The sequence below is a fragment of the Pseudopipra pipra genome, chromosome W (genome assembly GCF_036250125.1).
Source record: "Pseudopipra pipra isolate bDixPip1 chromosome W, bDixPip1.hap1, whole genome shotgun sequence".
NCBI classification, from domain to species: Eukaryota; Metazoa; Chordata; class Aves; order Passeriformes; family Pipridae; genus Pseudopipra; species Pseudopipra pipra.
Genome location: NC_087580.1, coordinates 4,522,009 through 4,548,221, shown reverse-complemented (window position 1 = coordinate 4,548,221; position 26,213 = coordinate 4,522,009). Strand labels below are relative to the sequence as shown.

The 26,213-nt window shown below is 52.5% G+C and overlaps 1 protein-coding gene across 1 annotated transcript; it reads right to left on the bottom strand.

Moving 5' to 3' along the window:
* Positions 1 to 12,455: 12,455 nt before the first annotated feature.
* LOC135404441 (ubiquitin carboxyl-terminal hydrolase 42-like) lies at positions 12,456 to 15,787 on the bottom strand. The gene is made up of 9 exons (XM_064639193.1): positions 15,404 to 15,787; positions 14,910 to 15,017; positions 14,732 to 14,834; positions 14,538 to 14,605; positions 14,307 to 14,377; positions 13,676 to 13,758; positions 13,259 to 13,370; positions 12,785 to 12,925; positions 12,456 to 12,576 (listed from the first exon to the last, which is right to left on the bottom strand). Exons 1-9 carry the CDS (start codon positions 15,651 to 15,653, stop codon positions 12,472 to 12,474), a joined length of 1,041 nt encoding a protein of 346 aa, XP_064495263.1. The 5' UTR covers positions 15,654 to 15,787; the 3' UTR covers positions 12,456 to 12,471.
* Positions 15,788 to 26,213: the final 10,426 nt, after the last annotated feature.

Genomic DNA, 26,213 nt, shown 5'->3' with positions numbered 1-26,213 from the left:
AAAACAGAGGTGGGATGGGAAGACCAGGAATGGGAGGAGGGACACCAGGAATGGGAATGGGGACACCTAGAATGGGATGGAACACCTGGAAAGGGAATTGGAACACGTGGAATGGGAATGGGAACACCTGGAATGGGAATGCAATCCCGTGGAATGGGAATGGGAACACCCGGGCCCGGGCTGTGTCCCTGGTGAAACAGGAGGCCAGGCCCAAAAGAGTTCACTAAGAAATTTGGGCCTGCTAACAAGCTCCCAACAGCCAAGACCATCTGTGCTCGTTCTGTTCTACTGACTGGAGCAAAGCTTCAGAGAATAGTACAGGAACATGTCCTAGGCCTAGAGGGGATAAATTAGAGAGACAGCAGGATCAGGGAGACATTGGAAGAGGAGGAATAGGCTGGGAGCCAGGGCTTTTTCCAAGCTTCAGGGAGCGGGTCAAGAAGAATGGAAGAGAAGGAAGGTCAAGCTGAGGAAGATGAGTTGAAGCCCCCAGAGCCATGGAGGAAGAGTGGAAGTCCCCTCAGGATTGAGGGCCAAGAGAAGCACCGCCCCAAGCCCCGCCAGAGCTCCACCTATACTCCGCCTGTTATTAATATGCAGAGATAGAGGTTGGAATCACTTGAATATGCATTTAATCACAGCTGAAGATTGTATAAAAATGCTGATTTTGTGTGAAGCCTTGGAGCAAGTTTGTCCAGCGCGAGCTGGCTTGCTCCCAACATTGAATAAACAAATACCTTGCTGCTTAAAGATAAAAAAGTCTCTGAGCAGTTTCTCGGACCGATTTTTCGGATTCAGCACCCAGTCAGTCCCAGGATGATCCCAGTCACTCCTGGTCTCTCCCAGTTGCTCCCAGTTTCCTCCATGTGGTCCCACTCATTCCCAGTTGCCCCCAGAAGCTTCCAGCATGATCCCAGTTGCTCACAGCCACTTCCAGTCATCCCCATTGCACTCCCAGTTGCTCCCAGTATGATCCCAATCACCTCCTGCATGATCCCACTCACTCTTGATATGATCCCAGTATGACCTCAGTCACCCTCAGTGTGGTCTCAGATGCTCCCAGCATGGGCCAAGCTTCTCCCACCGTGATCCCATTATGATCCCAGTTGTCCCCAGCATGGTCCCAGTTGCTCCCAGTTGCCCCTAGCACAGATCCTGTCACTCCAAGTATGATCCCAGTCTTCCCTCCTGACAGTCCCACTCAATCCCAGTTGCTTCTCTTGTAGATCCAGTCACTCACAGTTCCTTCCAGTTGCCCCCAGCCTGGTCCTAATTCCCCTTCATGTAGTCCCAGTCACTCCCAGTATGGTCCCAGTTACCCCCACCATGGTTGCAGACACTCCCAGTATATCCCAGTAGAGCCCTCAGCATGCTCATAGTCCTTCCCAGTCACTCCCAGATGCCCCAGTAACATTCCAGTTTGCACTAGTATGATCCCAGTGACTCCAAGGCACTCCCACTATATCCTAGGTGGCCTCCAGTTGCTCCCAGTAGCCCTCAGTGTGGTCCCAGTTGCTCCCAGTATGATCCCTGTTGCCCCAGTTCTGGTCCTGGAGGGTCCCAGTGTGCTCAGATCCTGCTCCCGGGGGGTCCTGCTGGGTCCCAGTCCTGGTCCCGGTGTATCCTGGTGTCCCAGTCTGTCCCAGTCCATCCCCGCCCATCCCAGTCCATCCCAGTCCATCCCAGTCCATCCCAGTCCCTTCCCAGCAGCCGCCGCCGTTTCCCGGGTCCTGCCCCCCCGCCCCCCAAGATGCTGACGGGGGTCGGGGCTCCGTCTTTGCCTTCGTCTCCCTGGGCCTGCCTGGAATGAAGGGGCCGCTGGGACACTGCGGGACCTCCTGAAACCAAAGGAACCCTGGGAGAATTTGGATACTCCTGGAGTCAAGGCACAATTGGGACACTGCAGGGCCCTATGGAAAAAAAGGAACCTTGTGACACTGCGGAATTCATGGAATCCAGGGGCCTTTGTGACAGGGGGGCCTCATGGAACCAAAGGAAGCCTGAGGTGTTTCAGAAGGTCATGGAATCAAGGGGCCACTGGGACACTGCAGGGCCTCTGGGAATTAAAGGAACACTGGGACACTGGGGCAGGACATCCCCCCTGCAATGGCCCCAAGACAATGCCCCATTTGCAAAGGGGTCAGTGCTGAGCTGAGAGGGGGCCAGGACAAGGCAGGAGATGTTGGAACCCAGACTGGTTTGACCCCAAATGAAGCCCCTGATGGTGAGGGAACCCCTGGAGTCCAAGGACTGTCAGTCCCTGGGTTTCTACCAGAAAGGGCCAGTCCCCTTTCCCAGGGGCAGGTTCTTCCAACAGAACCCTTCTTGGGGGTGTGTGGAGATTCCTGCCTTGGCCGGGGACCCCCCAAGGTCACTGCTGGAGGTTGAGAGCAGAGATCTCCCCACGAGCACTGGTCTGGGGGAGTTCCATCCATCTCTAATTAAGAATTATTGCTTGTTTGCCAGCTTTAGTAGAATTGCTTCAACAATTGCTTTAGTGTAGTGCCCTGTCCTACCTTATCCTGCACTACTGGTAGTTTTAGTGTTTCTACTGTTCACTAAATAATTCTGACTAAAACCTTTTGTGTCATCATTTACAAAAATAAATAATTCATTTTCTATCAATAGATCTGATTTGCCATCGTTAAAGCCTGGGGGATAAACGTGGTTCAGTCACCCCTCTAGAATTGCTCTAAATTTCAACTGTTGGCACAATGCAAGGCTGAGATTGGATCCAGCAGCCCGCAGCACTCCAGAGGAAGTTGGGAGCTCAGGGGGACCACCCCCATTTCCCAACCCCCAGTGCCCAAAGACCCCCATGGGACCGTCCATCCCTCCAGACCACCCCCTCTTTTCCACCCCTCTTCCTGTTCCTCCCACTTTTCCATGGTCCCCTCAATCCCCAGCCACCCCAAGATCAGTTTTGTGGTCTCAGCCCCCACTTTTTCCCCCTCTCCCACCCCTTACACATCATTCCCCCAATCCCCAGCCCCCTCCTGCTCACTTTGGGGGTCCCACCCTCCCCTTTTCCCCACTCTTCTGACCTCTCCCACCCCTTTCCCATCATCCCCCAATCCTCAGCCTCCCTCCCCCTCCACTTTTGAGGGTCCCACTCTCCTCCCACTTACTTTGGGGTCCCACCACCCCTTTTATCCCTCTGACTCACTGACCCCCCCTTCCCAACACTCCCTCTCACCCGAGAGCTCCTCGCCTGTAACGGGGGAGGCTCCCAGTAACACCAGAGCCCATGAAAGTCCCCCCAAAAAAAGGGTTAAGTGGAGTTCTGGATGGGCTCTGAGTGGGTTTGGAGGTTCCTTGGGGGCTGTGGGGTGGTTTAAGGGGGTCCCAGCACACTTTGGGATGTGTTGGATGCCGTGTGGGGGTGCAGATGTCCCCCCAAAGCTCCTCCAGAACAGGGTGACACAAGGGGGGGACACAGAGGGGTCCCCATTCCTGATCCATCCTGGAACAACCACACTGGGGGCAGCTGGGATCAGAGTGGGAGCAGCTGGGCCCCTGCTGGGCTCATACTTGGACCAGACTGGGAATGACTGCAATAATACTGGGAGTATGGGAGAGGGGCTGCAACCATACTGGGGATGACTGGGATCAAACTGGATTCATTGAATCCACTGGAAGTGTCTGGAATTTACTGGGATCATTGGTGGTGACTGGAGTCATAGTGGGATCATACTGGGAGCAACTGGGACCATGCAGGGACAAGTGGCATCCTCCAGGCAGTGCCTCCCCTTTCTGAGGAGAGAGTTAAAAAACCCCACACCCCCCCACAGCCTTTGGAGGGTCTTCAGCTTGGAATGTGGATCTGCTGGTTGGTTCTTTTGTGTGGGTGTCATGGTTTGAGATAATCCCAAAATCCAATTCCCTACCTCCATCCCCCCTCCCACATCTCAATCCAATGTGAGATGGGTTTTTTCAGACAGAACACGCCAGACTCTAAGTGGGGGAAAGGGAATATATTACAATGACTATACAAATAAATACCATATCACATTATACACAGGATCACAGCTATCTCTACCATGACATATAGTATTTACAATGGACCAGATCTCTTCTCCCCTCCAAATAAAAGTCCAGGAGGGAAAGAAGGACAGATCCCTTCCAGTCCTTAAGCAGCAGCATCTTCTGAGGCAGCAGTCTGTCTGTCTTCTCCACATGCAACAGCTGATTGCTGGCTTTCTGCCAGCACTCACATGGGAGGTATCCAAACTCTCCCTCGGCCCCCTTGACACAGGCAAAGGGGTCTTCCGTGGGCTTCGTAACCCCAGACAAGGTCGTATCACCACGTCATATCACGAGACACAGGGGGGTCTTCGTGACGGTCTGGTATCTCTTGCAGGGCCTCTGTGCCCTGTCTCTCAGGCTGCCACCGTGGCAGCAGTGCAAGGGGGGAGCCAAGGTCAACTCCCCCTGCATTCCATCTGGCCGTCCCAGTCCAGCTCCGAGACGTCTTTTGAGCTTCTCAGCTCCTCTCTCTCCGGTGCTGCATGTCTAAAACTTTTCTCCTTAATAGGAGTCTATGTCCCTCTTCTCCAAGAGGGTCTCCAAGGGAGTTTTGGGGAATCTGGTACAGTCTTACCCCAAACTCTGTGTCTCAGCTGCTGGCTCTCTTTCTCCTCCCTTTCCAGGAGTCTTCTCTGCGGTGCTGCATGTTGTTTCTGCTGCTCCTCTGGTTCAGGTCCTTATCTCTGGCTCTCTGCCACTGTTTCTCTGGTCAGCGTCGGCTGCTGCTCTGCGTCCATGGAGAAAACATCTCCCGGCATAACTACATGCACCTAGCCCAGCTTTATGCTGTTCCAGGTCCCTGCAGCCCCCCAGCCAAGGGCTGGGAGGCCCCAGAGGGCCCAAGGGGCTCAGAACCCCTTCCTCGTGGCTCACAACATGGCCACCTCTCCTACAACAACCCAAACTACAACTCATCTCTTCCGGTCTGGTTGTGGTATGTTTACATTTTTGCAGGAGCGCCCATTGGGCAGAACTTCAAAATTTCCAAGGGTTTCCACCCCTTCGGGTCTACCACTTTTCTTTAGCCTCTGGGGGAAAACAAAGTCCAAACCACTACACTATGACTCAGTGCCGTCATCATTCTGCCAAGGATATCCTGATGAACCCGTCTGTCACCGCAGTGTCAGGTGATAGCCCTGACCAAAAGGGGACAGGGGGAGGTGCAGAACAACTGTCCATAAGTGTCCCTTGGCTCAGGGGATATGCAGGGCAGCAGGGATGCGTGCTGGTCCCCTTTCCTCCTTTCCCCTTCCAGGTGACACTGGCCAAGGCCCCAGCACCTGCTGCCACGAGCTGTACACAGCTCCCCTGATGTTCAAGGTCTGACAAGCTTAATAAAACAGCTCCCACCAGAGGTTTGGTCTGATCCCCCTGATCTGAGGGGAAACCGTGTCTATGGGGGAGGAAGGCATGCTTTCTGCACCTCCTTTTTGTACCTCATCAAAACCACTTCAAGATTTGGACAAAAACCAAAGGATAAGCGACCAAGAAGGCTCCTGATAGCCTTAAACAAAGCAGATGTTGGATCCTGATTGCTCCCTTTGGGCTAGAATAGACCCATTCCCTGTCAGAAAACTGCCTGAAGCCAGACACAGTCCCATGGAGAGCTCAGCCCTGCACTTGGCCACTGGAGCTGTTCTACAGCTGACGCCGCCTGACAGGGTGGCAACAGAGCCCCTCTGCTCCCTGTAGCTCAAAGCTAGTGGGCTCTGGGCACAAAGGGGTGAGGCCAGGAATGGGCGGGGGAATCCAGAGCAAGGGGCTACGGGGATCGTGTCGCTACTCTGAAGGGGACCTTCCATGGGCAGTCAACGGTATTTATTTCGGAGCGGGCCGTAGGGGTGCGTGGGGAGAGCTCTCGACTCTGCAGTTCCTCACGTGTCTGACAGGGCGTCTTGGGAGGCACTGGAGTTCCCCCAGCTACTCCAGATCCATAGCACTGAGATTTCCTTCTTTCCTTCCCTTCTTCCCTCCCCAGGGTCTCCTGTGGTGTTCTTCTGGCATTGGGTGTAGCAGGAGCCACCCCCAGGGCTCTGCATGGGGCAGGCTGGGTTGTGGCAGTCTAAAAATGTGTAATGAATAAGGAAATTGTAGATTTTGCATATAAGTTGTTGTATTGTATTGTACTGTGCGTATGTTCTGTCCTTTCATTGGTTGATACTTGACGCAGTACCGTATAGGGTTATGTTCAGCCCCTATCTCCTATGATTGGTTGTAATTTGCATGCTCCGCCTAAACCCCATCTTCTGTTCCAGTGCCTTCCTTACCCACGTTATTTAAGGCTGGAGCCATTTTGCGCAGTGCTTTTTGTGCCCTTTTGTTCCTCCCTTTAAGCAGTTCAGTTGCCCCGCTACTTTTATAACAAAATCGCCTTACCAGCTGCACCCAGAAAAGTTGTGGAGGTCTTTATTCAAGCGCTGACCTCCGCACTGGGTGGTACCTGCTACTCCTCAGGCGATTGGACAGAGCCATTCGTTGGTGTGAGTTTGGCATTCCCCACCCAAACTGCTACAGGAGTGCCAAGCTATTCTGAGGAATGGGGAGTTGTTACGAAGACTTGACCGGAGCCCTGCTTAGAGGGGCTGGGAGAGGTCCAGCAGCATGGAGTGAGCCTGGCCAGTGCAGAGGGGCCCCGAGCAGGAGATGAAATCTCTTGCAGAGAGGCGCCACTTGCCACCACAGCAAACGGGGAAATCTTCCTCTCCCTTCAGGTCAGAGGTAGAAGTGGATGTGATCAGTGGTGTTCAATCCCCCTGCAATGGGGAGGTGGAGATCCAAACAACCTATAAACAGACTGGCTCGAGCAAGGAAAGGCTGGGATGCTGCAACAATTATTGTGGCATGGTACTAAGGCAGGCCTGGTAAATCCAGATCAGATGCTCTGGCACCTCTGTTAGGAGGCAAAGTCATCCCAAGGGCTGGAGGCTTCTGCCCAGATGATGTCAGGAGGGGCTGCACTCACTGGTGTCTCTGAAGGTGTGAATCTCTCTGGGATTCTCCTGGTTCTTGTGCCATTTGCCAAACAACATGGGCAGGAGGAGGGCTTTGCTGTCGCTTGTGGGAGAAACCTGCCTCTGGCTTTAGAGTGTTTTGAGAAAGTCCAGCTCAGACCTGCTCCATTTTCTAATGAGGGAAGTTGTCTTCCTCCATAGGCTGAAAAGGCCAGGAGCAAGTTACCATGTGTGTACATTCCCATACTTTCCTTTTGCTGTGCAGAGGGGCTTTGGTCCCGTGGAAATGCATGGGGCAGAGGACAGGGGACCTTGGGATCAGGTGGCAATCTTGGCTACTGGAATGTTTCAGGATTCTTGTCTGCAAGCTGCAGTTGAGTGGGTCGTATCACTACTGAACCAGAGATGCTCCCCTGCCGCTCCCATCAAGTGGACTTGCTTTTGGGGGTCTTGTATTTCTTTCTTATTGTCTTTCACGAATCCAGGGAAGAATGTGTGCGATTTTCTGGTTCTTCCCCTCACCTAATCCCCTAGCTGCTTTTTGGAAGGCCTCTTGCAGAAGCTAATACTGAAGCAGTGCTTTCAGGGTTACCCAGGGACTCTGAGAAACTGGAGGGGGAGAGATCACAGATTCAGTGCTGCTTGTGGTCAGGGACTAACGGAATGGCAAGCAGCTGGCTCACTGGAGAGAGATATCCCATTTCTAGCTAAATGAAGCTAAATCTCTTATCCACCAACTTCTGATTCAAGTCCAGGCAGTTCTGTCTAGACTGGCCAATGGGGCTGATGATGCCTGAGACCAAATCTTCCTTCCTGGGGCATTTCAAAAGAGCCAGCCATACTGAAATCAGGAGCTTTTCTACATGTGCTTGATGAGCTCAGCTGCCTCAACATCTGTAAGTTTTCTTTTTTCAGACCCCATTGACAATGTGCATGGTGACCTCCTGGGATCCCATGGCAAAATGAACCTTCTTTGCCCCTGCGAGTGTAGCATCTTCCCCTTGCACTCCCTTCCTGGAGCAGTAGGTGCTGGCACAGCAGCCCTTCATCTCCAAGGAGTCCCCAGGGTTGTGAGGGGGGATGAAGCTAGGTGGACAGCAGATCGCAGTCAGAGGCCATGGAACAGGTTGGACATGAGCTTGGGGAGACCAAGTGAAGTTCATGCCATATTAAAAGCCTCTATGGCCCATGAGGAGACAGCGAATCTCCCTCTGGAGAGCCTAGGTCAGGAATATACCCGCATCCATCATCGTAACGTCTCTGCATCTTGTTTGCAGACAAACCTCCTGTTAAAACTGCCAGAGCTTCCGAGCTGACTGCAGGCAGCAGTTGTAGAGCCCACGGCACCAGCTCCTAGGTCAGCAAGGAGTGCCTTTCAGATGCTGTCTCTCTCCCTTGTAGATCTCTTTGTGCTGCCCCAGTCTTTCTGATCTGCCTCATCCTTGACTTCTCCACCCTGCTCCCTGCCATTGCTTGAGAAGGAGTTATCTGCAATGCCTTTGGGCACCGGGAGCCCAGAGACTGAAGCTTTCCAGCAAGAGCCCCAGGCCTGTACAGCAGCTGTAAATTTCCCTTGTAAGAGCACTATCATCTTTCAGCCCAGTGTTTATTTAGCCTCATTGTCTCTGTTGTACAATGTGGCTGCTTCAGAGAGCCCCTGTGGTCCTTCCACCTCTCTCTGCCTGGCCTGGCTGTCCTCAGGGCATCTTGCCAAGCTCTCATGTGGTGCTGCTGACCCCTGGGCTGGTGTCATATATCTTTTCTAGAAGATGATTTTTTTCAGCCAACGCCCTGTGGAGGACAGCAAAGCTGCAGAGATGAGCCCACATGTCAGGAGAGAGCCTGGCTGTCCCAAGAGCTGGTGCTGATGGGGGCGAAAAGTGCCCCTGGTCTCACCCCATCCCAGTCAGCAGTGGGATATCAGGATTGAACTGTGAAGTTTGTTAACTCCTCGGCAGCATCCCTGTGGGGTGGGGAAGACAGGGCAGGGGAGCGGCTGGATGGTGAGAGAAGGGCTTCCAGGTGTTCTGGATGAGATGTAGCAAAGCCATGGGGGCCATGTGCTGCTGCAGCCCAGCCTTCCTGGGTGCACTTCAGGAAAAGTGTTCTAAGAAAGCCCTTCCCTCAAAGCAATGGCCTTGGTTTTTCTGGCTGCTTTTCCCAGAGGAAGCAGCATGTCAGCAAAGGAATCAAAGCTCAGGGGATTTCCAGTGAGAAGGACACTGGGAGGAGTTGGGTATGTATTCTTCCATCCCATAAAATGAGAAAAAATGGGCCGGAGTGAGAGGTGAGGGATTTCCAAAGTCTGCTCATCTCTGATGTCTCCCCTCCCTGGCATGGAGGGATCCAGTGCCTCCGGTGCAGACCCGAAAGCTGTGCTGCACATCCTGAAGGTGATTGTCCTGCTTCTGGTCAGGACAGTGTTAATTTGGGCAGTATCCAGGAGGGGGCACAGCCAGGACATAGAGGTTATTCCTCATTTTGTCAAGGATGGGGGAAGGGGTCTCTTCCAGGTTGTGTGCGTGGTGGCAAAGTTGGGCACCAACTGGTGAGCAATCACGTGTGAGTCATTTGCCTCCCTTGTACACTCTGTTATTAGTATTGTTTCTGTTACTGTTCTGTTGCTGTACTGTTTTGTTATTTCATTGCCGTTTCCAGTAAGTTGTTCTTATCTCAGCCTGCGATCTTTACCTTTTGTGCCTCCAATTCTCCCGTCCAGCCTGCCTCAGGATGGAGGGGGAGTGGGAAGGAAAGGAGGAGTGGGAAGTGAGCGAGTGGCGCACGATTTGCATGGTTTCAGTGAGAACACTAAATTATGGAACACCCGTCTTAAACACATCATCGTGGCTGGGCTTCTCGAACGAAGATTTCAGAAGGCTCTATCCACATTTGTTACAAGCACGCTGGTGGCTTAGGAGGCCAATGCGAGATAGACATATCCGATTGCAAAAGGCACAGCAGAAAGACTCCCTAGGTGGTATATTCTGCAAGACATGATTCTTTCTGCCTTGTCTTTTCTCCTCGAGAGTGATTCTGCGTGCGTTCTCAAAGGAAACAGCAGCGTTAGAGATGCTGTGTCTCCAGGCCTCCCAATTTGAGGCCAGAGTAGACCAGTTCTGTTGATTGATATGGCCGAGGCTGAGATGTTTGTAGCTATAATTGTCTACAACGTGGAATAAATAATTCTGATTACAGTATTTTAGTATTTCTTATTTTATTATTTTAATAATATTTCTTATAACATTACTACCTATTGCTGAATATATATAACATGTAATAATGTATTATAAAGTATTACTTCTCTCTATATTTCTAGATTATATTTCTATATTACTTCTGTATTATATTTCTATATATATTTCTATATTTCTATATATATTTCTATATATATATTCTATATTTCTACATATATTTCTATATTTCTATATTATATTTCTGTATATATTTCTATATTTCTATATATATTTCTAGATATATATTCTATATTTCTATATATATTTCTCTCTATATATATTCTATATTTCTATATATATTTCTATATTTCTAATGATATTTCTGTATTATTGTAACTATCATCTTAGATAAATCATTCACTCAGGTCTGAGAAGGTGTGTCGAAAACAAGGATGCCTTGGCTAATAAACGCAGTGCTAGTCTTCCGTTCTGCTTGAGCCAGGGCCATAATCCAACGCCATCATTGCCAGAGTGCCCTGAATGCTTGTCTGACGTGAATCTCTGGGGCGTGGAAACCCTCCTCTTCTTCTCTGAAGGGCGGTAGTCTGTGTGCTGCCCAAACTGGCTGTGGCAATCACAGCCCCGCCGTGTTGATCTTCTCTGCTCTCTCTGCCTCTGTCGGGTTTGCTCCCGAGCAGCCCGGAGCATGAGAGCCTGCTTGGAGCTGGCTTTGGAGGGCCCTGGAACTGCAGTATTCACTAAGACTTGGTCACAACGTGGAGGACTTGTTCTCTCCCTCTTTCTCTTCCGCAGTGAGCGGTCACAGTCTGTGTACTGCACAAACCGGCTGCCAAGGTTGTAAGTTCCCCGCACAGATCTGCTTGGCTCCCTCTGCCTCAGCAAGGTTTGCTCCTGAGCAGCCCTGGGAGCGGGAGCCCACCGGCAGATCCTCTTGGAAGGCCTTGCAGCTGTGCTATCCCTAGGACCACGGTCACGACTTGGAGGACCAGTTCTTCTCTCTGAAGCGTCCTCATAGTCTGTGGTGTCCCCAGACCAGCTGCGGAGATCCCTGCCCCACAGAGGGAATCTGCTGCGGGACCGCTCCCTGCCAGTGTCCTTCATGCCCTGCAAAGAGAGCTGTGGAGAGTTCCTGCCCTTTTCTCCTGAAAGGATCAGAGCAGTGGGGAACCCCTACAAGTTCTGGGACAGGACAGTTTGGGGCCTCCAAAAGGCTCTTTTGGAGGGCTACTAAGACCAAAAGGCCAGAGGCGCACAAAAGGGATGGATCCAGGTGGGATGCTTTGAGAGAGAGCAGCGTTGTGGCTGTGAAGAAAGGTGCGGTGTGTGAGGGGCAAAAGAGAAATGCTGAGATCCCAGAAAGAAATCCACTATTCCTCTGATGCCCTGACCCATGACCCCAAAGTTACCTTAGTCCTACCAGTCAGAGCCTGTGGTCCAACAGAGCCCGCCTGCTTGCTGCTGGCCACACACTGACTGAGGAAGGAAGGGGCATGTGATGGTGCCAGTGAGGAAGAAGGCCTTTCTCCAATTCTCAGATCAGAGTATCTGGAGAAAAACAAAAGAGTGATCTCAGTTTAGAGCTGTTGTTGCAACCTCCTCTGGGGTTCAGTCATTTTCTCAGAGAGGCTTCCATGACAGAGAGAAGACTTAACCAAGGACACTAATGGGAAACTCAGCTAGGGTCTTCCCACCAAGTTTGCCTCTGTCCCAACAAAAACCTCATCTCTATACCTCCCACAGCCTCCATTTCCTAAATTCACAGACTTGTTTGGGTTGCAAGGGACCTTTAACTTTATCTTGTTCCACCCCGCTGTGGTGGGCAGGAACACCCTCCGCTATTCCAAGGTTTCTCCAAGCCCTGTCCAACCTGGCCTTGAACACTTCCAGGGATGGGGCCCCCACAGATGCTGTGGCAACCTGTGCCAGTGTCTCAGCACCCTTACAGCAAAGAATTCCTTCCCAATATCTAATGTAAACCTGCCCTCTGTTAGCTGAAAACTGATAGCCTTCATCCTGTCACTACATTCCCTGACAAATAGTGCCTCCCCATCTTTCCTGGAGGTCCTCTTTAAGTCCTCTTATCTACAAGAGTCAACATCAGAGACCAGGCAAGTAGCAGATTCCATCCGGGCCGCAGCCTGAAGCCCAGTAAAGGACAGACACGGAGTAGTTCAGATTTGACAGCACTGAATGATGCAGGTAGTAACTTCATTTGATGAGAAAAACCCTCAGGAAGGTGAGAAGCACAACTGCAAATGAGGCAAAGGAAATGTATTCTGAACATATTTGAATCCTGGTTATTACCTGGCATAGAACAGCAGGTAGGCTTGCTGCCTGAGAACTGTGTCAATGGAATGCAGCTGCACAGATTCATCGTCCATCCGGTACCACAATCCATTGCTGGCCTGTAAAAAAAAGGCAAGGATCTCTCCACGGTTTCTCTCCAAAAACACAGGTAGGAAACTGCCAAACCGAGAGCATGTCAAAACAAATGCAGTCCAGCCACTAAGGAGGCCTTCTGCCCCAAAACTTTGGCTGTCAGTAACACTGACAGGAAAGTTTATCTTCCCCAGCACACAGTTTTCCCCATTGGGAAGGAAGTTGCTCTTTTACCTTTGTGTAGCAGAAATAGTGTCCTCCATGACAGCTGACACCACTGTGCACCAGGACAGCATATAAGGAGTAGAGGAGTGCTTCTCCATCTGCCTGAGACATGTATGGGCGAAGATCCAAGTACTCCGGATACTCTACAACCTATGGAGAGACCAAGAGGGCTCAGAAATGACCCTGGTCTGTGACATGAAATAGCCTACCAAGTGCAGGGGCCGGTCCAGGGGTATCAATACATCTCTGGGGCTCATGAGCACTTGGTTTTCCATAAAGCAACATAACATCGTTTGGGTGGCAGGAAACCCTTCTCAGTCAAAGCAGCCCTATCAGAGCACAGTGCTTGCCTGTCTTCCCACAGGAACTTTCCACTCCCCAGAAGGGACCCCAAAAAACCCAACACAAGCAGCTTGTGACAAGCATACTGCTTTAGGAAATCTGCTTCTTGAAGAGAAAGCTGCACACCAATAGTGTACACACCTTGCTGATCTTGCCACCAGTGAAGCAGTCAAACCTCTTCAGACACACAGTGAGAACCTTGGGTGCACAGTGGACAGTGAACCTCTTAGTGGCGGCAACATTCTTCTCACACCTTGGAACCAAGCACAGAGCACAGCGCTGAAATGCACCCTATCTTCCACCAAGGCAGTCAGACAACCTTTCTTGTCTCCTGCATCCTTATGCTATTTTAAGGCAATTCGGTGCCATATTTAAAAGAAACAAACAAACAAACAAACAAAGAAAAAACCCCAACCCCCCCCCCCCAAAAAACCAGACAAACAAAACTGTGTCTCATCAGTGTGCAGTAAACTTCCACGAGAAGATGACTTCTGCTCAGTGACTTGTAGCCCCCTCACACAGAGTCTCGTGTTAATATGTTGTTAGTAATCATCTTACTTGCTACATTTAAAGCAGTTTTCCCCATCCAGGTGCTCCGGTGTTACAAAGTCCTCCAGAGCTGCAGTGAGGGATGAGGCTGCCTGGAGAATTGAGAAATCGGTGCACTGAGCTACAGCAAATGCCCTGGCCCAAACATTTTCCAGAAGCTGACAAGAAAACCCCTGTAGCTGATGCTGAGGAGACCCGCCATGAATCTGCAAGCTGTATCCAGAAGGAACCAGAAAGAGAGTGTGGTGCTGAACATTTCCCCTGTCCCAGAGGTTCTCAGGGGCAATCAAGAGCTCCCTCTCTGTATCACCTGCCATTGAGCTACTGATGTTATGTAGGGTCATCAGTAGTGAAAACAATCCAACCCATCAGCCTGGAAGCCAGACAGGTGTTGAAGGAGGGCAAAGGAAAGAAGGAGGAGGCTATGTCAAGGGTGCAGAGCGCATAATGGGTGCTTGTCCAGCTTCAAGCCAGCACCTACAGAGAGACCAGTGCCATGGCCTCTGCAGGAGGACAACATCCCTTCCCCTTCCCATCCACGACCAAGACCTCTTGTGTTCACAGTATATGCTTTCAGGACAAATGTGTTGACTCTGAAAAGCCTTGCCATGTCTTGAAGCACAACTGCAAAACCTCTTACTTTGATATCCAAGGGGACATCCAGGAAGGCCTCATAGGAATCAGAAATGGCTTTGCAGCTGAAGCAGATGACTGGAAGGAAAAATCAAAATGCCGAGCAATGGTGAGCTGAACGATGGTACTGCTTTGTGCTCATTGTACCTGTCCTGCTAGTCCCAGGGCCAGCTGTTGGGCACAGGCAGACAGAAGGGCACAGGCAGTGCCAAGGAGAGCAGCTGTTGTAGAAACATACCTCTGGATCTCAGAAAGCCTCCAAATATTTGATGGACAATGGTAGTAGATTGAGATGATATGTCCAAGCTGGAAACAAGTCGTAAGACAGAGCATTACTTCCTCCAAGCCCCGGCTGTAGGTTTTCCTTGATGAGGCCACATCAAGGAGTCCAAAGGGCTCAGAACTTTGTAAAGGTAACTTGCTTGTGCTTACTCGTTGCTTGCACTCAGACAAGCTCTCTGCATGGCATTGACAGTACAGCATAAGAAGTCATGGGCATCTTCCTCCCTGCCAAGCTGAAAATGTTCTCCTATGACTAAGAAACAGGAAGTTAGTAGTTGTCTCCTACAGGAAGGGAAGAAAACCTGTCAAAGAACCTGAAATCACATACATCTGAAAGCCCTGAGAACAGCCCAAGGCAGGATGGCACTGACTGAACGCAGGACCTTGTTAACATGCGCTTCCATGATGCACATCATGCAGAAGCCTTGTTGGTGACCTGAGGAGGGAGGGAGAGAAGGTCCTCTGGTTAGCAAAATATCCCTAGTGGTGGAATACTCCTCTTCTTCCACTCCCACTCCAGTGCAATATGCCACTCCTCCCAGTGTTTCAACAAGCACGGGACGTTTTAGTGCATAGAAAATGTTCTTCAGAGGAATGCTAAACTGAGGTTTTAACTTGCAGGAATAGAGACCAAGAGCTAGAAAGATGTGCCTTCATGAAGAATAAGACAGCTGGACAGGACAGGTGGCTCCTGAGTGTACAAAGAACACAAGTTCTGGGGCTGACAAAGGGCTGCTTTTCTCCTAAATCAAATTTCAGGTTCTGGGAATCCTTGGGATTTGATAAACAGATTCACAGGGAGATGTCCCTAAGAGTACTCACAGGCCTGGCTGTGCTCCCGGGAGAGCAGATAGTTGGCCAGCGGCGGGGTGTATGTCAGGCATTGCAGGACAGCATTAAGGAAGCATGTGTTGCCCACATTGAGGAGTCCTGCTCCAGCACTCTGTCTTTGCTGCCAGACCATGCAAATCTTCTCTGGGGGAAAGAGGATCCTTTGTGGCGGAGTCATTCCCTCGGCAATGACTGCAGGGAAATTCCATTTGAAAAGAGATGAAATGAGGCACAAAGGCATATTTAAACAGTGAGGTCTCTACAGGAGCACTCAGGACCATCTGCTTCAACTGCCAACCCAACAACATCAGGGGAAGCTTAAACAGTGCCATTTAAATTTACTGTTTTGGAAAAATCCATTCCCCTGTTTACGTTGCTGAGAGTCCAACAAACCCACAATCTGGTTTCTGGGCCGCAGGCTACCTTCCTTTCTCAGTAGAGTTCTAGACTGGGTTATCAGTGAAGCCATCCCTTTTCCTGATTGTAACTTGTTGAAAACAAGGAAATACTGAGCACGGAAGGTAACCCAAAGGATGGCAGACCTCTCTACGAGCAATGGCAGCTTTCAAAGTCTTGTACCTAGTGTCAGAGGAGCGACAAAAGGTGTTTTCCTGGGTCGAATTGTAAACACGGGGGTCAGTTTGACTGCTCTCAGGAAACATCCCAGAGATCACTCTAGGTTGTGAGCACATCATTCTGGGATTTGACCCCCAGCCATGTCAGTTGTCTGTGGCAGTTCACAAAGTCCAAACCTGCTGGTGAAGCTATTACTCACAGGAGTCGTTCCCTGCTGTGGCCATTGCCTCTCTCAGGAAGAGAGTGTAATGCTTTAGATGACCAAGGATGTCTTTGTCTCCAGAAAGAGAACAGCACCAATCCCGTCACCTAGTTGCAAAGAAATTACTGTAGCTCACCGAAAGTATCAAAACTCTAAATAAAGGCAGAACGGCATCCCCCACCAAGTCTTTCAGTGGTGCTCGTAACTGCTGCTGAGCTGCAGCTCACGCCCTTATGATCAGGCGCGGGGCACCAACTCACAGCGGGTTCAAAGGCCCTTTTGAAATGCTCCAATGGACGTTACCTTCTCTGAAGAGGCCCTGCTGCTCTCCTGACACTGCTTCAGCAACAGAGCCCTCTGGCTTTCCCACCTCCTAGGAGTGACCGTCTTTCAGCCACTACTTTAACTGCTGCCTTTGCTGCTCTCCTTTTTCTGCCTCCCTCCCTCCCACAGCAATCAAGGTGGGCTGAGCCCATCCCCTCAGACTACAGTCACCTCCCTGCTTACCTATCCTAGGCTATGGAAAAAAAACCAAGAATCAGCAAACTGGAATTCTAGCCTAGGTCATACCTGGCCAGCCTCTAAAAGTTGTAACAGCTCAGCCTACAGCTAGGAAGGTATAAATCAGCCTATACTTTTATCCCAGATACCCTGCTCTATGATCTGGGCCAAACGTCAAAGCATTACCTTTGAAAGAGGAGGAAAGTTGAGGAGAAATGGTCAGTAAACAATAAACCATCCAAAAAAGGCAGGCACACAAGTAGCAAAGGAAGGAGCTGAGTTATCCCGAAGGCCAACTCTGTCCAACTGATTTTCGTTGGCGCGCTCCTCAGGATACCGGATGGGTGCCACATCTCTGCCCCTTTGTGACATGGGGTCACATGGAACCCCATGGAACCCCATGGAACCACATGGTTCTTGGGCACAGGAACCCACATGGCACGTCCGCCAGGTGGAAGCCACTGGACCTCCCCCCGTGCTGGTGGCAAAGGGCTCGTCATCCTCTGACAGAGCTCCCACACCTTCCCTGAGCCACACGGCCTGAGGAGTAAAAGCCTGCTCAGGGCTGTAACTGAGCCAGGTCACAGCTTTTCTGGCCCCCAAGACGCTGAGGGTTTCACTGCCACTTCTATCAGGGAGACTCTTAGCAAAGCACCTGGACTCTTATGGGTTCATTTCCAATTAATTTCATCTGCCCCCAGGGTACAACCATGGGCTGACCCTGAACTGGGACTGCCAAAGGAACCCTTCAGAGGCTGCGCTGGGAGGACCTTGGCTGGCTGCTGGCCCCCGCCCAGCTGCTGTCTTGTCCTCAAGCTCTGAAAACGTTCCGGGATGGCTTTTTAGCAGCTTCACATTTACTCCTGCCGCTAGGGTTGGTTAGGTTTTGATCAGCCGCAGCTTTAGCCAGACTCCCACTCTGGATGGTGAGGGCACGCGCGTGTTAGGCGGAGCTATCCCCTGCACGTCCGGCGCCGAAATAAACAAATACCGGCTTAATAGCACCTGTGGCTGTTGAGTTTTACTACTGTTGCCTTTTCCTGGCATCAATGGATAGAGACAGTTTTGTCCCTGCTGCACTTGGCCTATGTTGTTTTGGGCTTGTTGGAAATCATAAAACTTTTCTAATTTTTTTAGTGTTCCTAATTAACTTTTTGATTAGTTGTTTTTAACACACATCATAGGCGGTGCGTTCAGCCTTAAATCAACTTTAGCCAGCATGGAGTAAAAACTGTCATAAGCTCCTTTGGGAGAACACAGCCTGGGAAAAGTACTAAAACTGTAAGTTTTGTTGAAGTTAACCCTGTTACGCTTCAGTGGAGAAAGCCTGTCAGAGAAAGATGTCCTGTTGAAGGAGGAGATCTGGAACACAAGATTTATGGACTACAAGGACCTTCTGCAGAAACCAGCAGCTAAAGAAGAAGACTAACAAAGGCTCAGCATTTGTGTCAGAAAATCCCTAGGGGAGGGAAAATATACAAAAAAGATTAAAGATATGAAGTTATTACAGTAGAAAGTGAGAAATTAATAACCAATCCCACATAGAATACTAATTAATGAAAGGGAGTGAGTGATGTAATTTGGAAGCAATGAACATTAATTTCTTTGTTTGCCAAATCTGTATAAATAGGTGAAAAGCGATGTCTTGCTGTCAGTACGGAGGCAGGATTTTTGTCAGCCACGTGCACACGCAGGGCTGCAAATAAAAGTAATCCCTTGCTTTCTAACACTAAAAAGCCAATTTGTTAGAGGGTCCTATTTATCCCGACAGTTTCAGAGGTGTTTAGCAACAGGCAGTCCTCTGGACACCTGGTGTAACCTCTGCTCAGCAGGCAGATAGTGTTTCTCATGCGCCAAGGATGCAGCTGGTTGTTATTTAACAACACTTGACCTGGCTGGTTTGGCCCCTGCCTGGAATGGGGCATCAAGTTTTACTCAGTTCTTCTCAGGACAGGTGGTTTCACTCCTGCCCAGCTCAGCACAGTTCATATGGCTCCTGCTCCACTCCGAGGTGTTTCTTCTTTTAGACTTGGGGCATCCAGCTCGGGCATGACTTTGCTTGGATGGCTTTTTTCATCACGTCTTGCAGCAGCTGGTTTTATCCCTGTCATCCTTGGGGAGGCTCCTTGTATCCCTTACCCAGACAAAGGATCTGCATTTACTCCTGCATTACACCTCTCAGGTGACCTTTTTATGCCCCTGCCCTAACCTGATGTCCAGGTCCTGTATTACCGTCCCCCCAGCAGCACTTCAGGAGCTCTCTGATGAAGACAATCAACAATGGCACTCGTGAACAGTGCCTCTGCTCCTGCCTCCTGCTCATATGGGGGCATTTTAGGACATAAACAGCTGTGCTCTGTGACCCAGCTGGTCCTACATGAGTCCCCTTTGCCCTCATCGTCAGTCCCTGAAGGTCCAGTGCGCCAGGAAGACCCCTTCTCCCCCTCCCTATCAGCCTTCCCATTTCCAGGCCCCAGGCCGACTCCTTTGCTCCTCACAGGCCTTGCAGGTCACAGGCACCTGCCTGCCAGGCTGGGATGGCCTCACAGCAGCACAGGGCAGCACAGCAGCACACAGAGCCCCATCTTAATACCAAACAGACTCTTCTCCCCTGAAAGGGCCACTCCTGTTCTGTTAACGTGTTTCAAGTCTAGATTAAGATTGTTATATTGACATGACAAACCAAGGATTAGCATGTGCCCTGGCCTGCAGAGTGATCAGGTCCAGGTGATCAGGCATCCTAAGCTGAGCTGTGCTGTACAATTCGGTGCTAAAGGGCTTACAAAATCTTGCTATGCTGGTGCTGCTTATAGAAATCTTGTGCTACTCAAATCATGGTATTCTGGGCTATAGTGATCATACCATGATGTTAAAAAAAATGAAGCTTTAATTGTAACTATGTGTCATGGTTTGAGGTAGCCCCAAAAAATCCAATTCCCTAGCTCCATCCCCCTCCCACATCTCAACCCAATGTGAGATGGGCTTTTCCAGACAAAACACACCAGACTCAAAGTGGGGGAAAGGGAATATATTACAATGACTGTACAAATAAATATAACATCACATTATACACATGATCACAACCATCTCTACCATGACATATAGTATTTACAATGGACCAGATCTCTTCTCCCCTCCAAATAAAAGTCCAGGAGGGAAAGAAGGACAGATCCCTTCCAGTCCTTAAGCAGCAGCATCTTCTGAGGCAGCAGGTTCTGTCTGTCTTCTCCACATGCAGCAGCTGATTGCTGGCTTTCTGCCAGCACTCAATGAGGGAGATATCCAAGTCTCTCTCTCGGCCCCATCGCCTCACAACCGAGGGGTCTTCTGTGGGCTTCGTAACCCCAGACAAGGTCGTATCACCACGTCATATCACGAAGACACAGGGGGATCTTTGTGGCGGTCTGGTATCCCAGGAGACTCAGCTCCTTGCTTGCAGGGCCTCTGTGCCCTGTCTCTCAGGCTGCCACCGTGGCAGCAGTGCGAGGGGGGGGAGCCAAGGTCAACTCCCCCCCTGCATTCCATCTGACCATCCCAGTCCAGCTCCGGGACGCCCTGAGCTTCTCAGCTCACCTCTCTCTCTGGTGCTGCATACCTAAAACTCTTCTCCTAAATAGGAGTCCATGTCCCTCTTCTCCAAGAGGGTCTCCAAGGGAGTTTTGGGGAATCTGGTATCAGTCTTACCCCAAACTCTGTGTCTCAGCTGCTGGTTCTCTTTCTGCTCCCTTTCCAGGAGTCTTCTCTGCAGTGCTGCATGTTGTTTCTGCTGGTTCAGGTCCTTATCTCTGGCTCTCTGCCACCGTTTCTCTGGTCAGTGTCGGCTGCTGCTCTGCGTCCATGGAGAAAACATCTCCCAGCATAACTACAGGCACCTAGCCCAGCTTTATGCTGTTCCAGGTCCCTGCAGCCCCCCAGCCAAGGGCTGGGAGGGGGCCAGAGGCCCCAAGGGGCTTAGAGCCCCTTCCTCGTGGCTCTACAACATGGCCACCTCTCCAATAACAACCAAAATACAACTCATCTCTTCCGGTGAGTTTGTGGTATGTTTACATTTTTGCAGGAGCGCCCATTGGGCAGAACTTCAAAACTTCCAGGAGTTTCCACCCCTTGGGGTCTACCACTTTTCTCAGCCCTCTGGGGGAAAACAAGGTCCAAACCACTACAACACGTCCAGTTGCAAAAGGCAGAGCAGAAAGACTCCTTGGATGGGATCGACAGGACACGGTTCTTTCTGCGTTGTCTTTTCTCCTCGATGGTGATCCTGCTGCGTTCTCAAAGGAAGCAGCAGCGTTAGAGATGGGGTGTCTCCAGACCTCCCGACTGGAGGCCAGAGTACACCAGTGATGAAGATCAATGTGGTCAAGGGTGAGATGTTGTTTCAGGCAGTCCTTGTATCTCCTCTTCGGGGCTCCTCTCTTGCGGCAGTCGGTGGCAAGTTCACCACAGAGCACGATCTTAGGGAGGGGGTGGTTGGTCCTTCATCCTGGAGACGTGCCCTGCCCAGCACAGCTGTGTTCTCAGCAACATGGCCTCAATACTTGTGGCTGCTGCCTGTTCTAGAACAGATGGATTGGTCACATCATCTGACCAGTGGATGTTTAGGATTGTACGGAGGCAGCGTTGATGGAAGCGTTCCAGGAGTCGCAGGTGGTGGCTGTAGATGACCCATGATTCGGATCCATATAAAAGAGTAGACAGCACTATGGCTCTGTAAACACTGATCTTGGTGCTTTTCTTCAAGTGTTTATTTCGCCAAACTCTTTTATGGAGTTTTCCAAAAGCTCTCTATACCTTTGCTAACCTGTTGTCCATCTCTCCGTCAGTCTCACCATCCGAGGAGATGAGACTCCCTAGGTAATTAAACTGCTGGACTGATTTGAGCTCTGATTGGCCAATGGTGATGTGGGGATGATGGAAGACTTCCTGAGGTGCAGGTTGATGGAGAACTTCTGTTTTCTTTAAGCTGACTTCCAGCCCAAAGAGCTCAGCAGCCTCAGCAAAGCAGGATGTTAAACGCTGCAGAGCTGCTTCTGTGTGAGCGACGAGGGCGGCGTCATCAGCATAAAGCAGCTCCTGGACAAGATGGTTTAAGGTCTTGGTGTGGGCCTTCAGTCGCCTTAGGTTGAAAGGGCTTCCATCAGTGCGGTATCAGATGTAGATCCCGTCCTGATCAAGACGTCACGTGTGTTACATATTCATGACCCACCGGCAGTGGGCGGTGCTCTCTGTAAATCTCAGGACACGCCCCTGGCCCTGCGCACTTCTCTCTGCTGCTCGTCTCGGTGGTCGCGGGGGGTGAAGGCTCAACGTCTTCCTCTCTCGGAGTGTGCGCAGTCGCTCAGCGCCTTCCCCTGGCGACGGCTCCTCATTGGCTGCCCGTCCGTCCGCTCGGTGTCCCACTGGCTGCTCATTGGCTACATTTGCTCCATCGCACCCTCCCATTGGCTGCCCCTTCGCGCCCCCGCGCAGCTTTCCCATTGGCTGCCTCTGGGCAGCTCCCCATTGGCTGCTCACCGGCAACCCGGCTGTTCTCTGAGCAACAGCCCCGCCCCTTCCAATGGCACTGATTGACCTGTGCCGATTGCAGGCACCTCCACACCCTCCCCAGCACCCGCAGCTGAACAGTCTCCCTTGTCAACAGCAGGGCAGCATTTTCCCAATAGCGACTGGACATTTTCCCTTCTCATCCTGGGGCCGGGAATGGGGTGCAGAGGGGTCCTTGTGTCTGGGAATGGGGGTTCAGGTGGTCCCAGTGCTGGGTGAGGTGGGTCAGGGGGGTCCTGGTGCCCAGGAATAGGGATTCAGGGGGCCCTGGTACCAGAAACGGGGGTTTGGGGGGTCCCTGGGCCTGCAAATGGAGGTTCAGGGGGGTCCCAGTGCCCAGAAATGGGAGTTCAGGGGGGTCCCAGTGCCCAGAAATGGGAGTTCAGGGGGGTCCCAGTGCCCAGAAATGGGAGTTCAGGGCAGTTTCCATGTTCGGGAATGGGAGTTCAGGGGGATCCCCTTCCCAGGAATGGTCTTTCAGGGGGTCCCTGTGCCCAGGAATGGGGGTTCCAGAGGCTGGATAAGGGAGTGTAGGTAGGTCCCCATGCCAGAGAAGGGCTGCAGAGGAGTCCCCTTCCCAGGAATGGGGATTCAGAGGGTCTCCCATTCCCGGGAATGGGGCTTCTGGGGGTGCCAGTACCAGATAAGGGGTTTAGGTGAGTCCCAATACTGGGGGAGAAGGTGCAGGGGGTTCCTCATGCCCAGGAATGGGGGTTCAGGGCAGTACCAGTTTGAGAATGGGGGCTCAGGGGGGTTCTGGTGCCCAGGGAAAGGGTGTTCAGGGGGGTCCCGGGGATGGATAAGGGGGTGCAGGGAGGTCTTTGTGCCAGGGAAGGGGTGCAGGAGAGTCCTCTTCCAGAGAATGGCAGTTCAGAGGGGTCCTGGTGCCCAGAAATGGGGGTTCAGGAGGTGCCGGTTCCAGGGGGTCCCACTGACCCTTCATTGCCCCCCTGGTCCCCCAGGAGCCCCAGGAGCCCCCCCAGCCCCAGCGCTGGAGCCATCGCGCTGCTCCGCTGCCTTTGGGGAACATCCCTCCTTCAACCTGTCCTGCTTTGGTCACAGGCCTGCAAAAACAGTTTCTTCTTCTGGAATGCTTCCCAGCCCTGGGGGCTGGCCAAGATGCTCCTTCTTATCAGTGCTGCTCAGGCCCACGTGGTTTAGTCTCAGGACTAAGATATCCACCTGAACGCAGCCGTGGGTGGATCCAGGACTCAGCCCTGCCTGGTACAGCTGAAGGAATTCACAAGACTTAAACTCTATTTGTTGAAATTAAAGATTTTCCCAACATTTCCCCCCTCTGAGACTTGTTGAAATTTTCAGCAAGTCTCACTGATGAGCTTTATAACACTTTGGGTTACAAACATCGGTACAACAGTTCACAGAAATGCAGGAAAGACAATAATCACTGTCCTCACAGTCACTGGAATTCGTTTCACCCATGGAGAGGGGTCTGGAAATGAGGATGATCTTTCCCAACAACTGCCCAGATCCTCAGGAATTATCGTCCTTTTGTACTTCATGTAAGACTCTAACTTGTTCCCAAAAGGTCCAAATTAGTCCCTACAGTGCCTGAGCAGCACTGATAAGAAGGAGTATCTTGGCCAGCCCCCAGAGCTGGGAAGCATTCCAGAAGAAGAAACTGTTTTTTCAGGCCCGTGACCAAAGAAGGGATGTTCCCCAAAGGGCCACCAGAGACCCTCAAGAGACCCCTACTCTGATGTAAATGAGTTCTGAAAACTGATTCAAATGTGTAAGAGAATCTGTGGGAGTATTTAGTATATATGCATGAGTTTGGGGAAATGTAATGCACATGTATTAGTTACATCCACAGAAACCAGGGTGTGAGACAGCCCAGTGTGGGGGTGATGGGAGGAGCCCCCCCCCACCCCCCACCCCCGCACCCAGTGCCGAAAAAAATAAAACCGCTTTCTAATCCTGACATTCCAGTGACAGAGTTTTATTCCCGTTCGCTGACAGTTCCAGTTGCTCCCAGTATGATCCCTGTTGCCCCAGCTCTGGTCCCGAGGGGTCCCAGTCCTGGCCCCGGTGTATCCCAATGTCCCAGTCCATCCCAGTCCATCACAGCCCATCCCGGTCCCTTCCCAGCAGCCGCCGCCGTTTCCCGGGTCCTGCCCCCCCCGCCCCCCCAAGATGCTGACGGGGGTCGGGGCTCCGTCTTTGGCTTCGTCTCCCTGGGCTGGGGCTCGGCCTCCGCCCGCGGGAGGAGCTGAGGGGGGTCCCCGGGGGTCGTGTGTCCCCCCCGGAGCGTGTGTGCCCCCCCCGGGACCCCCATCCCGCTGTCCCCCCCTTTTCTCTCCCCACGGAGCTCCTGCCCCAGCTCCCGCTGCCCCCTGGCAGGGGCTTTGGGAGCCCCCCTTTGCCTTGACCCCGGGACCCCTGCGGGGGGCGGTGGGGGCTGCCCAGGGCGGGCACTGGCCCAGGGAGATCGCCCCCCGCCCCCGCGGCATCCGCTGATCGCGGCGCTTCCCCCGCTTTGGCCCCAAAGCGGCGCCTTTAAGGCCGAGTTTAAGCGCAGGGCCCGCGAGTTCAGCTCGGCCCGGCCCGGGGGTCCCGCCGCTCGGGCCCGTCCGGGGGGCCCGGGGGTGGCGGGGGGACCCGGGGCGGTGCCGGGAGGGGTCCCGAAGGGGATCCCGGGGCATTCCCGGCAATTCCCCCGGGCCCGCCCCCCGCGCTCCCTCGGCCACTTTCGCTTCCGCGTCTCCCGAACTGCGCCCAGCGGGGCCAGCGGAGCAGCGCGATGGCTCCAGCGCTGGGGCTGGGGGCGCTCCTGGCGCTCCTGGGGGTCTTGGCGGTCTCGGGGGGGCAGCCCGAGGGTAAGTGGGACCCCCGGAACGGGCAACTCCTCAGCCTTTATTCCCGGGCACCGGCACTTCCCTGAACCTCCATTTCCGGGCACCGGGACCCCCCTGCACCCTCTCCCTCCGCACCGGGACCCCCTGAATCCCGATTGCTGAGCACGGGAGCCCCCTGAGCCCCCATTCTCGGAAGGAGACCCCCCTGAACACCCACTCCTGGGTACCGGGACCCCCCTGAACTTCCATTTCCGGGGACCGGGACCCCCCTGCACCCTCTCCCTCTGCACCGGGACCCCCTTAAACCTCCCTATGCGGCACCGGGACCGCCTCATTTCCATTCCTGGGCACCGAGACCCCCTTGAACACCCGTTCCCGGGCATGGGAACCTCCCTCAACCTCCATTCCCGGGCACAGGAACGCCTCTGGAGCCCCATTCCTGAGTCCTGGGACCCCCCGGAACCCCCATTCTTGGGCACAGGAACCCCCCTGGACCCCCAACCCCTGCAGCAGGACCCCTCTGAACCCCCTTATGCTCAACAAATACCCTCCTGTGCCCCTTTTCCTGCCAATCCTGCCTCTCTCAGCCCCCTCATCCTCCCTTTTCCTTGACCCTGAGACCCCTTGGACCCCCATTCCTGCCTTTTCCAGACCCCATTTTCCTCAACATCAGCCACCCCTGGACCCCCCTTTTCCTGGGCACAGGGACCCCCTGAATCTCCATCCCACCTCTCCCAGTGCCCTCCCCCCCCTTCCCCTGACCCTGGGACCCTGTTACAGACCGGACAGGGGCTGCAACCTGCTTCTTTTAGATGATTCCTTCCAGGGCGAGATTAAGGCCCAAACCTCCAAATGTTGGGTCTCACACACACAACTGACTTTATTGGTACCAATAAGGAACGGTAAAAGCGAGGGGGGGAGGAGAAGAGGGAGAGATGAGGAAAAGGAAAGGCTGCCAAAGGAAAGTGCAGAAAGGTTCCCAGCCCAGGGAGAGAAGCGGGTGCAGTCAGGCTCGGGCAGGCAGGGAAGCAGCGCTGGAGGGAAGCGGGTGGGGAGCAGAGCGGATCCGAGCCGAGCAGCAGAGCAGGGAGGTGGGACACGAGCGGGACGGAGCGAGGAGCGGGGCCAGCAGCCAGCACGGGCCCCTGGCCAACACCGGCTGGGCTGG

Excerpts from the sequence above, each read along its gene's own strand:
- LOC135404441 (XM_064639193.1), bottom strand. The coding sequence starts at position 15,653 with ATGCCTTTGTGCCTCATTTCATCTCTTTTCAAATGGAATTTCCCTGCA. Across the intron at positions 13,371-13,675 it reads AACTGCTTTAAATGTAGCAA|GTGTGAGAAGAATGTTGCCG; the intron begins GTAAGATGATTA and ends CTTGGTTCCAAG. Across the intron at positions 12,926-13,258 it reads CTGGTGGCAAGATCAGCAAG|GTTGTAGAGTATCCGGAGTA; the intron begins GTGTGTACACTA and ends GTCTCTCCATAG.